The following is a 14,241-nucleotide window of genomic DNA, read 5'->3' on the forward strand; positions in this document are numbered from 1 at the left end:
CGCCATCCATCTGGTAGGTCTGGCCGCCCAACAACCACACCGTGACACACCACACACACACACACACATACGCAAACACAGCCGGCTGGAGACAACAGTTGACCCCTCAATTGGGAATCGACAAAAAAGCAACCTTTGCTCCAATGGTTGAGTGGGGCGTATGCACGGCAGGCAGTGTGAGGCCAATAGCAAACTTTGGTTGGAACGAAAGAAGAAAGAAAGCCACCCTCCCAGACTTGGTCCTAAATGGGACCAAACACCATCATTTATGCAAGTAACACTCCTCGCCCGAGAACCACCGGACTGGTTCGCACACATGTATGTCAGGGCAGCTGAGACAGATCAAAGAGAAATTGCGCCGTCTTGATGAGAATTAAAACATTTTGAGATTGACGTGTTGCAAGTTGTGTGTACGTATATGTGTGTGAGTGCGTCCGTGTCTGTACGTATGTGTGTGTGTTTGTGTGTTTGCATGTTGTAAACACAAAACAGCGTCCTGCGGGCAGGGAGAGGATAAAATGTCAAAACACGAATCCTCCCCCAAGTTTGGCGTCAATGCCCAAACAGACGAGGCCCGTTCCGCAAAACTAACAGGTTCGTTTCCTGGACCTGACCCGTTCAGTGCTCTCGTCGAAACCCATTCTGGCGGGGGTTTGTGAGCCATAAACAGACTCTGATAATGGCTAGCCTGGACTCAAGCTAGCTTCTTCTCGTCATGACATTCCCCGTCAGTCGAGTGGTGCAACCCACAAGAGAATGGAGAGGGCCGTGCGCCGCCCGTTGAGCCCGTCTTCTGCTTTTGAGCCACAACAACGGCAAAGAGTGGAGTTCTTGAAAATCATCCGAACCAGTTGACCCTTTTTTGCCCGCTCAATTATCGGGGTCTCGAATACGGAGTGTGTTCCGATATAATAACACAACGATATAGGTAGACACCGAAACGAGGCTTTCGGGTGTAAGTTAGACAATACCGGGCATCAACTTGGCTGGCTGGGGATATTTCTATCATACCATTACGGTAAGTCCAATATTCCGGTCAGAGGCTGTGGAGAAGACCTCCGGCTTGTCGGAAGATGCCCTCCCCTGTAGAGTAGTCTGGTGGTCTCCTGAAGCCGGGTTTCTGGTAAGAGCCCCTACAAAGGCTGCATCCGAGCCATGGTTCTGGGTCCGGGTAAGGGTCACCTGTAGAGATGAGCGAGTAGAAAGATCTCGCATTATGCGCCATATAATCACCTCTCGAGCATTTGGAAACGGGTCGGTTTTCCCGCTCAGTCGATCATTACTGTCCGGCATGGGCGGCTGGCTGGTCATCCAGGGCAGGCTGGGGCTTTACCGACGACAGTCTTTTTGGTCTCCATTGGGTCAAAGTGACAGCTCGCTCGCAGAGAGAACTTGCTTTTTTGGCGTCGTTGTTGGTTCCACACTGCTCTCCATGCCTGGTTCGTACCCTTGGTTCCCAGTATGCCAAAGCAGTGCCAAGCCACGCAAGACTTTGGGGCTACAGGCATAGCTTGCACAGGAAGCCCAAGCGGACTGGAGTCTGGTTGGCAAAAGGGAGGGTTTTCGCCTGTTGGCACTAAACAAGGACCACTGGTTAGTGTCTTTCCATACCCTTGCGAAGCTCTCTTCGGCTTCCTGACCCTTGTCAGCTTGGTTGACCCCTCAGGCTGCGCCAGAATTGGTGTTTGGTTTGCCACAATGTCTTATCTCTTGTATCACTCCTTTGATATGAGACTCTCTCGTAGCCTCAAATCACCCATCGCCAAGTGTTCAAACGGAGGGTAATGCTTGGCTCGTTGGAGAGGTGTTGATCTCTTCATAGCCACATCTTATTGTCGTTCATTCCGGAAGAGACAGCAATCTCTCAAAAGGATAAACTCGTGGGTACATATGTCAGCATTGAGCCTGGACTCCATCCCAATGCTGGAGTCCGAAAGCCTACAGACACTAAAGCTTCCTTTTCCTTCTGACCAAGCAGATACGGAGCACTTCGTGGTTGGCTGAAAAAAAGCAGCCAAATGGAATTGCACCAGGATGACATCAGGTGTCAATGACTGCTCACAAGCCCCAGTATAACCTGCAGACTGTTAGCTCAGCTAATGGACACTAACATAAGTAGGGCGAAGTATTTGATAGACGGCAGTCAAGCTGGGCGAATTAGGCTTGTACAGGATTAGGCTGCCGGAACAAAAAGTGAGAGATGAGATGGCTGACAGACCAGATCGCCGGGCTGGCATGCTGGTGGTTCAGAGCCTCTTGAGACTTTCTCTGATTCGCAGCCGGTAACCACCCATTCTTTTTTAGTGCCAAAAGCAAACAAAAACTTCAATGTATGACACAGGTGTCATATTTTCAGTTGACATGCACCTGAGCGCGACGAAGCGCGACTGACGGGTCACCACGAATACCAGGGCAGTGGATGACGCCGTCACAAAATTAGACACGCGCGCTGTTCGGAGCACAGCTTCACCGGTGAGTTCGCTGGGCATTGTGAACGGAGCGAGCGATTCGCTTCCTCCGGAGGACAATTTATCAGGCGACCGGAGCTATGTGCGGGGGGTATTGGCCTGGAAGCAATTTAGTACCACCAGGCATAGGGCACAGGGTACATTCATCCGAGCAGTGACAGTGTCCGTTCGCGTGTTGGTGGCGAGTTCCCAATGCAAATGATGGGATGAAGGTGAGCCGGAAAATGGAATTCAAACAATGCAGCAGTGGAGTGCACAAACAAATTTGAACTTACAGAAATCCATCCAGGTCAAGAAGTGCAAACATAACATGTATGTGGACATGTCTTGTTGAACTTGTCCAACGAATCAACGCAACCCACCATGCCAACAGCGCACACCGTTGACCTCACACCGTCCTGAGAGCCCTCTACCATGGCCCAGCTGGCATGGACCAGATCTTGCCTGAGCCGAGACGAAAACGAGAGAGACCTCGGAGAGAGCCTGGTGTGTTAGATATGGAGACACAAGGGGTGGCCTTGTCTCTAAGCCGTCTGACAGCATCTCGCTCTGTCTTGGTTCGACTCTTGACTCCCAGCCCATAACTACCAAGAGGCTCAGTGGCTCTCGGGGTCTCCAGGCTTCCTGTGCAAAGTGTCCCCGTAGGTATGGAGCAGTTGACCTGGTCCAACGGCAAGGCAGTGAACAGAGACACCAGACGTCGTGTGGACCTAGGATGGAGCTAGGGTAAGGGAGTGCGGCGAGGGTGGCGTCTCCGTTCTCCCCGGCTAGAGTCCCAGTAAAAATCCCCGTTGTTTTTTTGGCTTTTTGAAGGTTGAGAGAGTCCGAGAGCCTGACATCCCTGTCGCCCAGCTGGCTGTGGGATGTGTGGGATGTGTGGGCTGTCGTTTTCTTGTTTTTATTTTTTCCTGACAGTGGTACATGGCCCCATGTCAGGCCCTGTACTCGGAACTGTGGACGGGGCAAATAGTTTACATGCTTCTGCTTGGGACCCCATACATACATCGATGATTCTGGACGTATGGCTTGAGCTCGTCGTGGCTATGGCACCTTGGAACCCTTGCCGACGACCCTCGGGCAACGTGGTAGCCCTTGCTTTTTCATCTAGGTCTCGTGTGCAAGTGCGTTTGCGTGTGCGTGGGTGTAGGCGTAGGCGTAGGTGCGGCGCAAGGGCATGTTCTTGTAGAGACGGCAATGCTCGTTTAAAGACTGTCGTAGCCCCCAGATGCAGACGATGGAAAAGGCCCGGTTCTGAGGATGCACCACCCATCGTCTTGACTCTCCGTCGTTTGCTCAATTGTCTTATTACTGTTGCCAGTTGAGAGGTTGGAAAAGATCGGCTCATCATCCCCTCTTGCCTGGACTTGACTTAAAGTACCTGGGTTGCTCCTTCCCAAACCACCAGACATCCTGACCTCGCCTATTATTACCTGCCCGCTCGACGAACCAAAGTCAAGTACGAAGTACTTGAGTGCTTACACCACCGTCGCTCTCAGTGCAAGGAGAAGAGCACACAGAACTTTCAACTCCACTCTCACGCATCTTCGCCCCGGGATATCGATTCCTTCCAGTGGGAATTAGGTCACCACACTATACCAGACACGAAGTCTTAACTTGGGGAGGGGTGAAGACCGTCTCTATAACGGCCGTGTTTCCGCTCTTGTTTGATCTTTCAACACCCAGCTTTCTGTCTCGGAACTTGGCAAGAAGGACAACAGGGACCACCACGTATTGTACCACTTGTGCACAAGCACTACGCAGCAGTACGCCGACAACTGAGGATTATGTGCCCGAGAGTTCTGATACACCGATTTCGTCTGGAGTAGTGGTCCTTGGTCACCCGAGTTTGAAGTTGATAATCGTGGAGCGGTTCGCCAGCTGGCCATCTAGTTTGGGCCTTGGTCACCTTGGGTTCACTTTGGCGTCACCCAGCTTACACGAGGCATTCACTGCTTCGCTCCAACTAGACGCAACGCACCATTTTACTTCATTGACAGGACGCACAAAATCACACTCTTCGTTTTTTTTTTTTTTTTTCATTCTCCTTTGCTTCCTTTCCCTGATTCCCTGATTCCCTGATTAACACAACTTGCAACCGTTAGTCAAGCTCACACCATTATCACCTTCGCCAACACATCTTCAAACAATACAATGGCCAACGGTTTAGATCGCCTCGAGAGGCTCTTTGCCTACAAGCGAAAAGCCTCTCCTGTACCGAGTGGAAGAGCAAGCCCTGTTTCTCAAACCGGAGAACAGCAGTTCCCTTCGCCATCATTTATTCGCCCCAGAGCCAGCCGAATGACGGCACGCGAGGAGGTACGTTTGCGACAAGCTACAGGACGATCACCGTCAGTACCAGATATCATGGCCTCTCACCGAGCTGCTCATCGCCAGGCGTACAACTCGGCAACAAACGACTGCAGCCACCCTCCGAAGCAAAGAATGTGCCGGTCCCCTTCGTTTAGTCAACGCAATGCTGAACAGTTGGTCACTGGTCTCCGCGAGTTTCAGTTCCCCAAAGCGCCAGGCGGCAGCGACAAGACATCGTCAGAATCACTCACATTTGACGCTTCCAAACCTGGCGAGGTGCTCCAGATGCCGAGTCCTCGATGTCGTTCCCCTCTCGAGATCTCTATTCCGCCTCCCAACAGACTGGACACGCCTCCCACTTCAGATAATGGATCACGGTTACCGAGTCCGACTGGTAAAGGCCCTCAGATTCCACTCCCACCAACTCCGGGTCAGTCTCCAAACTTAGGACCTATTGCCGATGTCAAGTTGCGCAGTGTCAAGTCAGCAGACGTGCTCGGCAAGTCGCTATTCAGGGATGTCGAGGCTCAGCTGGGTGAACCGTTTGATCACTTCCCGCTCAACAGGTCGTACAGCCAATCCAGCCTCGCACCATCCTCTCGATCATTCTGCAGTTCTACTTTGAGGGAGCCAGACTTCAACGAGTTCCTCAATCTCAGCGACGACGACATTGCTGAATCTACCCCAGAAAGCCCAGCCCTTGATCCTCTCGACAACGATAACGACCATGCAGCACCACCACCCCTGAATCTATCAGCACCATCATCATGTCGGCCACCAGCTTCCGCGCTTTTAACCTTGACGCCTCCTCGCGCTAGCCGGCCCGCCGCGGCCGCCGCATTTGAGGCTGCCAGAATTGCGAGGCGCTACGATTTTGATTTGGTGTACGTCGTCAATCTCTGGCCAGATACGTCAGCCGCGCCGATCCCTGGCCACAACCTCAACGGCCCTCAAAAGCCAATGATTGGTCGTCTTCTCGCGGCACATGGCCTTCACCACGTTTCGTCCCCACTGCAAATCTGCGAGTTGATTCACACTCAAGTCCTCAGGTCTGATGGCTGGATTGAGTACCGAAATCAAGACGCTCAGCCACACGGAATTGCTCGTGGGTTTACGTGTGCCTTTTACACGGGCCAGTACGCACGAAGCACCTCATCTCGCTCTGCTAGTCCAGTTTCAGGTGTCCGCCTGTCTGAGAGAATTGACCGGGGTATTGTGTTCGCCGCTTATCGCAAACCACGAGAAGGTGAAGAAAAGCTCGGCCGAACCTTCAGTGACGAAGAGCTCGGGGACTTGCACCGCGAAGCTGAGGTTCTAGTAGAGATGGTCATTGACATTCACGTTGCCAACAGAAGTCGCCAGCCACCAACCCGAACCTCATTTACTGATGAAACTGGGCCTATGCCTCTCCAGCAAGTCGAAGTGGTCTAAGTCTAATCCACTTGCTTCATCCCTTCTTTCCTACTTGGCAATATATTTGCCCACCGAATCTACGCACACTCACATACTGTACGCATACACACTACATGTGCACAACAGCTACACACCTCATTTTTCTTTGTTTTCTAGTCTGCACCGCATAGTATCGAGGCTCTTTTGTGAATATTTTCTTGCGAGATACCTCAGGGTGGCGATAGTCGTTTTGATTTTTATTTTGTTTTGTTCCATATTGTGCACGACACCACATGATTATGACCCGGCGTTGGACGTTTGTCGTCGTTTTTTTGCCCTTGAGTGTTTTTCTTCTTCTTGTCTATTACTCCATCTGAGCTAATTAGCACTCTTTGAGAGCCTTGGCATTTGCTCATTGCCTGGCGCATGGGGGAGGAGCCTTTGTTCGCACAAGATTATTGAAGGATCAATGGCCCAGGGCCAACCAACGTGGAGCAGGGTGTTTGGGAGGCTTCTTTGTTATTTATGGATGCAGGTAAAACAGGATGCATCGCGCGCAGGAAGGACCTGATGTGTGTAACAGCGGATCAAGCCGCACAATGCATAGGTAGCACAAACACAAAACCTCGTTAAGTAATGAGGCTGAAAATGTAAACATTTGATATGAGAGGCCCTTGTTGATTCCCGATGCTGTGCCTCTGTGATAGAAATCTTGTACGAGCCGCAGCAGCCACAGTGACCAAATCACCCGCATGCGGCAGCAACAGGATTGGATGATGATAGTGTCAGCCGCCAAGGCTGGGAGTACCTAGGTAGGTATATTGACTGTGGCTTTTCTTTTCGTTGTTTCTTTTTCTACTCAAGCCAAATATTTCTCTACGTGCAGGCGTTTGGACCCCCTCGAACTGAAACATATTGTCTGTAACAAGCGCAAAAACGACGAGGATCTCCAGCCTACTTACCTAGGTAGGGAGTCTGTGGTGAAAGTATTTGCCCTTGTCCAAGTATACACCAACACATCTCAATATATCTTGGCACACAACGCGGTATGCGATACCTTGTGCTTGTTTAAATACTTTTGGATCCCCACTCTGCTTAAGTATCTCGTACGTAAATGTCATAACCCACCAGCTGACCTACATAGGTACCTAGTACATGTCCATTCATCCAATCCTCAACAATCGTCGCAACCGCTGACCCCTGGTATCCCGTCCATCCTCTTCCTGCACATTATTCTCCTTGACAACGCTCAAAAACACACGCTCCAGCGTCGGCCCACTCACCGAATAATACTCGACGCCCAACGAGTCCTTGTGCCTCTCAATAAGATCAATGACCCGACTCACCGGGCGTCTGCCATCGGCGTCTACGCCAGGGATTGTGAAACGAATCTGACCACCGAGCATGTCACGCTCCAACTGTGACGACGGCAGCACATCGTGGACCCACGCCCGCACGGCTTCCATCTCCTCAGGGGTTGAGTTCGGCGCTGAGCCAAGAACTAGTGTCACGTAGTAGTGATTGCTATATTTGTCGCGGAGGGCCTTGGTAGTACCGACGGCGAGAATTGACTTGGATATAATGGCCGCGCGGGTGGCTAGTGCGTCGGCTTCCTCCATGGAGTGAGTCTATATTTGGGAAAGTAAGACGTGTCAGTTCGGCTAGTAAGTTTTGCTCTTTTTTGATTATCTTTACGACCACGTTTTTGTCATGTTTTTGCTACACATCATCTTTTCGGCTAGTTTTCCTTTTTGCTTCTTTTCGATAATGCCTCGTTTCGGATATTAAAATGACGGGGAGGGGGATGGAGGGAGCGAGGGGAGGGGGGCGGCGCTGCACATAATTTGAAGGGGGCATAGGGCTGACGAGGTTCACATGGTAGGCAAAACACGTACCGTTAGGAGAACCGAGCGGTTGTGAGCTATCTTTTCAATGACTTTCCAGAATGAACGTTTAGCCACGGCGTCCATGGCGGACGTAGGTTCGTCGAGGACGAGAACCGGGGGTGTGCCCATGAGAGCAATGGCCAGGCTTAGCTTTCGCTTGTTGCCTCCTGATAATTTGGAGGCGAGCGTGGACCCATGCGGCGTGAGGTTGAGGCTGTTCATGAGATGGTCGACGTTGCCTTTGACATCCTTGATGCCTTTGATTCGTGCGAAGAAGGCTAGGTGTTCGCGGGTGCTCATGAAGTCGAGGGCGTCATGCTGTGGGCACACTTTAAAGGGATGATTAGCCAAGGAATGCTCTTGTCAGCTGGCCCTTGGGGAGAGTGCCAAGGAGACTTTGAGATCAATAAATGACTTACCGCCAAGATGTCGTTGGGCCGAACGAGTCCGTGAGTCCTCACCGCGGAGAAGCACTTTACCGTTGTCAGGGGATAGTTCTGACTGAATGAGGTTGACGAGGGTTGACTTTCCAGCGCCGTTGGGTCCGATGAGAGCGAGCACGTCGCTCTCTGGCAGACCGAGCGTGACGTCGTCGACGGCCTTGTTTGAACCAAATGACTTGCTGAGATGGAGGGCGCGGAGGAAGTCGTCGTTGGTGTTTTCCACGCGCATCGTTTCGGCTTCGACGTCGTCGGTGACGTTGCCGATGCGTTTTTCCGAGTCTTTGTTGAGGTTGGTTGTTTTGTGCCTGCGAAAGAGGGCCAAGTCACCCTCGATCCAGACAATTATGAGCAAGAGGATAATGATTTGGATGACCAAGTACAAAATTGGCGAGCCAAACGAGTATATGCTGCTGGTGGCTGTATGAAGCCCATCTTTGCATCCGACTTGAGCCACGTTGAGTACCAACATGGCCGCTCGGAACACATTGCCAATGGGCAGGACAATGTTTAGACCAAACGTGATGCCAAGCGTGATGGTGTCCATTTGAGCTGCATCTGCGTAGCCAGACCCGACCTGTGGTGTTTGTCAGTAGGAGCAGTCTTGGGAACAAATCTTGACTTACACCAAAGCCAATGGCCGCAATCGCATACATGAGCAAGCTGATTCCTGCAGTGGCAATAAACGACTTGAGGGGACCGGCAACAAAGTGGGAAATGACATAACCCAGGAGAATGGCTGCGAATCCGTACAGAATCAAAATCGGTAGCATTATCCATATGTCGTGGAAGAAGGGCAGCTGGGTGAACATGATGGCCGTAACGCCCACAGCAATCATGACGACAAACATGAAATCAAATAGCGAGTATGCTACCCAGAGGGGACCTCTGCGAACACCATTTGCATACTCGAGCGGTCTGACCTTGCGATCCTTTTCAATCGCAGGGTACAAGACAAAGGCAGCTGGGTAGATGGCCTGGACTAGTGTGAAGAAGATGGCGTACAGGAGACCGTTATTATCAGCACTCTACAAGTACTTGGTTAGTATTCCATGATTCAAGGCTGTCGGGCTCTTCAAACGTACCTTTCGAGTTTGTGCGAACCCTCCCTGTGACGAAATGATCTCAACACCACTAATCATCTGCGACCACAGGGACAGAATCTTTGGCGCTTCCGGCCGCCCATACGAGTTGATCTGACAAGCAAGAATGGGAGCATCACTGGCTGATCCGCCGTAGATACCGCCTGACGAAGAGACTCTACTCCTCTGGTCTTGCCAGTAGCTCAAAAACTTGTCCTTGGTTTCCAGGTTGGGAGCAAACGCGCGAGACTGGTTTGCCTGAACCCGGCTGAGAGAAAAGATGTGTTTCTTGACCAAGGCGTCAATCTGGTCTTGTGCCGAGAGAGGAGCGACAGGAAACTTGGGGCAATATGAACCCGTACAATCGCCATAGTAGTAAAACGGTTCGGGACTTGGCTGACTAAACGACGGCTCAAGAAACTCACAGGACGGCGGTGCATACCCCTTGAGCAGACGATCGAAGAAGGGGTTGATAATGAGCGGCAGGGCGAGTACGTAAAAGTACGGCCACCAGAATCTCTTGAGGATGGTCAGCCTCTTCCGGAAGAGTATGCCAACTTGGCCCGCAAAGGAAACAATGGTGCCGGGTGTCATTTCGAAACCAGACGACGCCTCCTGAGCAATCATCTTTTGAGCTTCCTGGAGTTCAGGTTCATCCGCAACGTTGAGAAAGACATCCTCGACTTGAGGCCCCGCCATGGACACGTCCGTGACGCCTGCTGCCGCGAATTCAGACAAGAGTTGTGCCGCGGATCGAGAATCAGGCGTCGAGTACACCAAGCTGTCTTGATGCAGCACCGCATTATACGATACATCCAACCTAGGCGCATCGTGAGGGACGTGAAGCCGATAACCACCGCCGTACAAGTTCTTCAATTCGGCCGGCGTGCCGTGGCAGCGAACCGTTCCCTTGGATAAAATAACAATATGATCTGCGAGGACGTCCACTTCATCGAGAAAGTGCGTCGTAAAGAGGATGCTTCTCTTGGAGCGTTGGTCCAGCAGAATATCCCAAATAACACGACGAGACAGCGGATCCAAGCCAGATGTACACTCATCGATAAGACAAACGGACGAGTCACCCACAAACATGCACGCGAGTTGAAGCTTGCGCTTCTGACCACCACTAAGCGTCCTTGCATAACTCTTTCGCTTCTTGGTTAAGTCGCAATCGGCAATCAACCTGCCGAGGTCGCCGTCCGTCTCGTTACCAGACTTGATACTTCGCCAGATAGACATGTGCTCGCTGACGGTGAGGTTATCCCACAGCGTGTTTCTCTGAGGACAAATACCAATCTGCGAGGGCGTGGCATCCAAATTCACAGTTCCAGCCGTGGGACTAATAAATCCGGCCATCATGTGCAGAGTGGTCGTCTTGCCCGATCCATTCGGACCAACAAGACACAATATCTGGCCCTTGTGGCCCTGCAGACTCACGCCATCTACCGCCGTCACAGCCCGTCGTTTGCCACAGCAAAACATCTTTTCCAAAAAGTTAGGCGTGAAGCGCTTCTTCAGACTCACCGCCTCGGCCACGACGTTGCCATTAGGATTCTTGCCGCCAGAGAAGGATCTATTGCGAAAGTCGATGCCGTGCATAAACTTCTCCACAATGATGGCCAGTATGGGATAGACGACAATGTGGATGGCCAGAAATGCAAGCATAGTCGACTGCGTGACATTGTACGAGGTTGAATTGATGCCGTAGTCGGGCCTGGGAAGCTTGGTGATGTCGGCCTTCATCTCCGCCAGCTCCCAGAGACACATTTGCTGCAGGAAGAACAGGTGGTTGGAGCTCGAGAAGATCAATGTCAGGGGGTACACGCCCTCGGCCAAGGGTTTCGTCGGTATATACTGGAAACTATACACTTGGGCGGCGACAGACATGAGGAGGAAGACGCCAACGACATATACGGCCGACACGCGGGACTTTGTGAAGAAGGACGACGCAAACACGGTTGAGCTGTTGACTGCCATTCCCAGCAGAACCTGCCACCCGATGAGGGTGCCAATGTCCGAGGTAGGGAACAAGATGCGCCAGTAGAGGCCGCCGAAGCCGATAAACGCAGGCAGACAGGCGAGGTTATACACAATCAGCCAGCTCAGAACACGGGCAGCCGTGGCACTCCCTCCACCCATGGCGTCCACGAGTTGTGCCATGCCGGACTCTCGCTCCGAAGTAATCTGGCTGGTCAACCGGTATATAATCAGCCAGAAGCAGCTGAACAATGCGAAGCCGTACATGGTGCCGACCTGTGCTACAAACACGCTCCGTTGGCCCTGGGATCTGCTCTCTTCCGTCTGGTACGTATACATGAACGCCTCAGGAACGGTGGTGGCGTTTGTAATGGCGTTGTTGATAGCCAGCTGCAGCGGCATGTAAAGAGTCTCCTGGTCGCTGTTGTGTTCACTGACACTGAAGTGCGTGTCGTCGCGGACCGGATCAGCACGAATCGTGTACTGCCAGGTATGTTTTCCCGGCGAAGACGTAAAGTCGACAGCGCCCTCGGTCAAGGGAGAGTCCCAAAAGGTGACAGCGGCGTGACAGTCGCTGACCCCGCGGAGGCTGGCGAGACACAGGGTGGAAAGCTGGCTCTCATCGTCAAGGTGGTGAATCAGACTCTTGTCAATGTTTTTGGTAAAGGTGGTTATCACGCGGTCCACGTCTGGTCCGAGGGATGGTTTCTTGACAATGACGAGCTTCTTGCCGTCGGTGATGGAAAAGTCTCGAATCGGAGCTGGAGATCCCACGCCGAAGCGGCTCGAGGGGGTTATAAACGACGGGATGGACAGGAGGACGGCGAGAATGGCGAGGGGCAGGCCGTATGTGAAGAGGAGGAAACTGATGGGTTGTCGAACGACGGTTGCCAGGAAGTTCTTGTAGCATAGGGCGGCTGTCTGACGGATAAACTGTCTCAAGTTGAAGACGGCCATGTTGGCAACGTCTTTGACAACTTGGAGTCGTTGAGGGACTGAAAGGGGGGAAGGTGTTTGCAGGCTCTGCGGCCGCAGTGAAACGCTGTGCTACCTCGTCTCGAGGTTGTTATATTAATCAAACGAATGAAATACCACAAAAGTAGAAAAAGACTGAAAATTGTAATAGATAAAGGGGTGGTGATGAAGTTGATAGCTCAGGGACACATGTCACACAACAGAAGACATCAACCAACAAGCTGTTAGACCAGTCACATCTGGTATCGGAAACTCCTGACCGTGCATATTAATAAAGAGCTACACTTCGCTTCTACACACTTACAGACCAAAAAAAAAAAATGTAAAATGGATCATCATGAGTTCGTGCTACCGTGGCATCAGCCCATGCAAAGATATTCCCAATTCCCACTCGGCCAGCATCCCAAAACAACCAAGCGGCGATGCCAAGAGCCAACTAGCACGGGATGTATTGCACAACAAAGGACTCGTGGTCTTGCCAAGAGAGCATCAGTTTCCAGGGTCACTGCCTAAAGGGCTCAGCTAGCTACCCAGGGCCATCCGTCTAGTTGACCTACACGACGGGTATCGTGCAGCTTGTGGTTCAGGATAATTCCCACCAACCAAGACTGCCTCTCGGTTGCTCGTATTGGAGTCTCTAAACACAAGCTTACACGCCATTGGCTCTTGGGCTGAGCGTGGGGGAACAATCCGAGAAAAGCCCCCGGGCCATTTCCGAGCACAGTGTACATGTAGCGGGCCATTTGAGGGCTCAGCGCTGCTCGGCTGTCAAAAAGCCCACTGTTGCCCACGGAGATCCCTGTAGAGCCCTGTAAAATGATGCAAGAACGCGCGTCCCCAGCATCATTGCAGGGGGTCGGTCTGTCCACCTGCATATCTGGTCAACTGGTCCATGTCAACATTGAAGCCTTGCCCATCAATCTCGAAAGACAACATTGAGGTGATTGATGGATGAGTGCCATTCTCTTCGCATCAACGGTGTGGGCAGGGCTGTTGATCGGCTGGCAATCAGAGCACTGCCTCTACAGCCCTGTCTGCGCAGTCTGTTCATCGGCATTCACATCTTTGATTAAGTTGTGCCAGTGTTGTGCTTCCTCTGCAGTTTGGGCCGTGATTTGATGGAAGGCGCTCAGGAACGTTCATCAGGATGAGTTTGGCACACCTATATGTCTGCCTGATCCTCAGTAGCGAGCATCGCAATCATTGTACATCAAACTGTCCTCTGCCTGGGGAACAAGCCTCATCTCCAACAGGTTCCAACGCGCTGCCAAGGAAAATCTTGCCAACAGAACGCAACCATTCTCAGTTCCGGGCTCGCTTCTATCTCCATTTGCAATAAGCATAAGCATAACAAGTGCCGTTTGCCGTCCCAACTTGGACACCGCCGAGCCAGATGAAGCTATCCCATCCAGGGATCATCTCTGGCCTCTACGGCTTGAACCGAGCGGAGGCTGAGCTCAATGGCAGAATGTGTTTACCATCAGTCAGGTACAGAGTAGGGATACTGGATGTCAAAGCGTGCAGTGAATGCTGCGCCATACCCAACCCTGTAGCTTAGTTGAATACCTGCTGCCTCAATTGTGTGCATGAGTGTTTCCAATGCCCAGATGGTGTAAATTAGATTCGGATTCGAAACCATCAACGTTGTTGCAAGGTGTATTCATGCGTAATCTATTTCCTCTATCGGAGTGCATCGACATCCCGTCATTCA

The 14,241-nt window shown here is 51.8% G+C and overlaps 2 protein-coding genes across 2 annotated transcripts; one reads left to right on the forward strand and one right to left on the reverse strand.

Annotated features, from left to right (window-relative positions):
* Positions 1-4,619: 4,619 nt before the first annotated feature.
* Positions 4,620-6,209, forward strand: VFPPC_00638 (hypothetical protein; the record flags this gene model as incomplete). The annotated part of the gene is made up of 1 exon (XM_018280616.1): positions 4,620-6,209. One exon carries the CDS (start codon positions 4,620-4,622, stop codon positions 6,207-6,209), a length of 1,590 nt encoding a protein of 529 aa, XP_018148828.1.
* A 1,124-nt stretch (positions 6,210-7,333) lies between these two features.
* On the reverse strand, positions 7,334-12,512 carry VFPPC_00639 (ABC transporter; the record flags this gene model as incomplete). Its single annotated transcript, XM_018280617.1, has 5 exons — positions 7,334-7,798; positions 8,066-8,385; positions 8,476-9,073; positions 9,123-9,524; positions 9,582-12,512. 5 exons carry the CDS (start codon positions 12,510-12,512, stop codon positions 7,334-7,336), a joined length of 4,716 nt encoding a protein of 1,571 aa, XP_018148829.1.
* Between the last annotated feature and the right edge of the window lie 1,729 nt (positions 12,513-14,241).

The sequence above is a fragment of the Pochonia chlamydosporia genome, chromosome 1 (assembly GCF_001653235.2).
Source record: "Pochonia chlamydosporia 170 chromosome 1, whole genome shotgun sequence".
NCBI classification, from domain to species: Eukaryota; Fungi; Ascomycota; class Sordariomycetes; order Hypocreales; family Clavicipitaceae; genus Pochonia; species Pochonia chlamydosporia.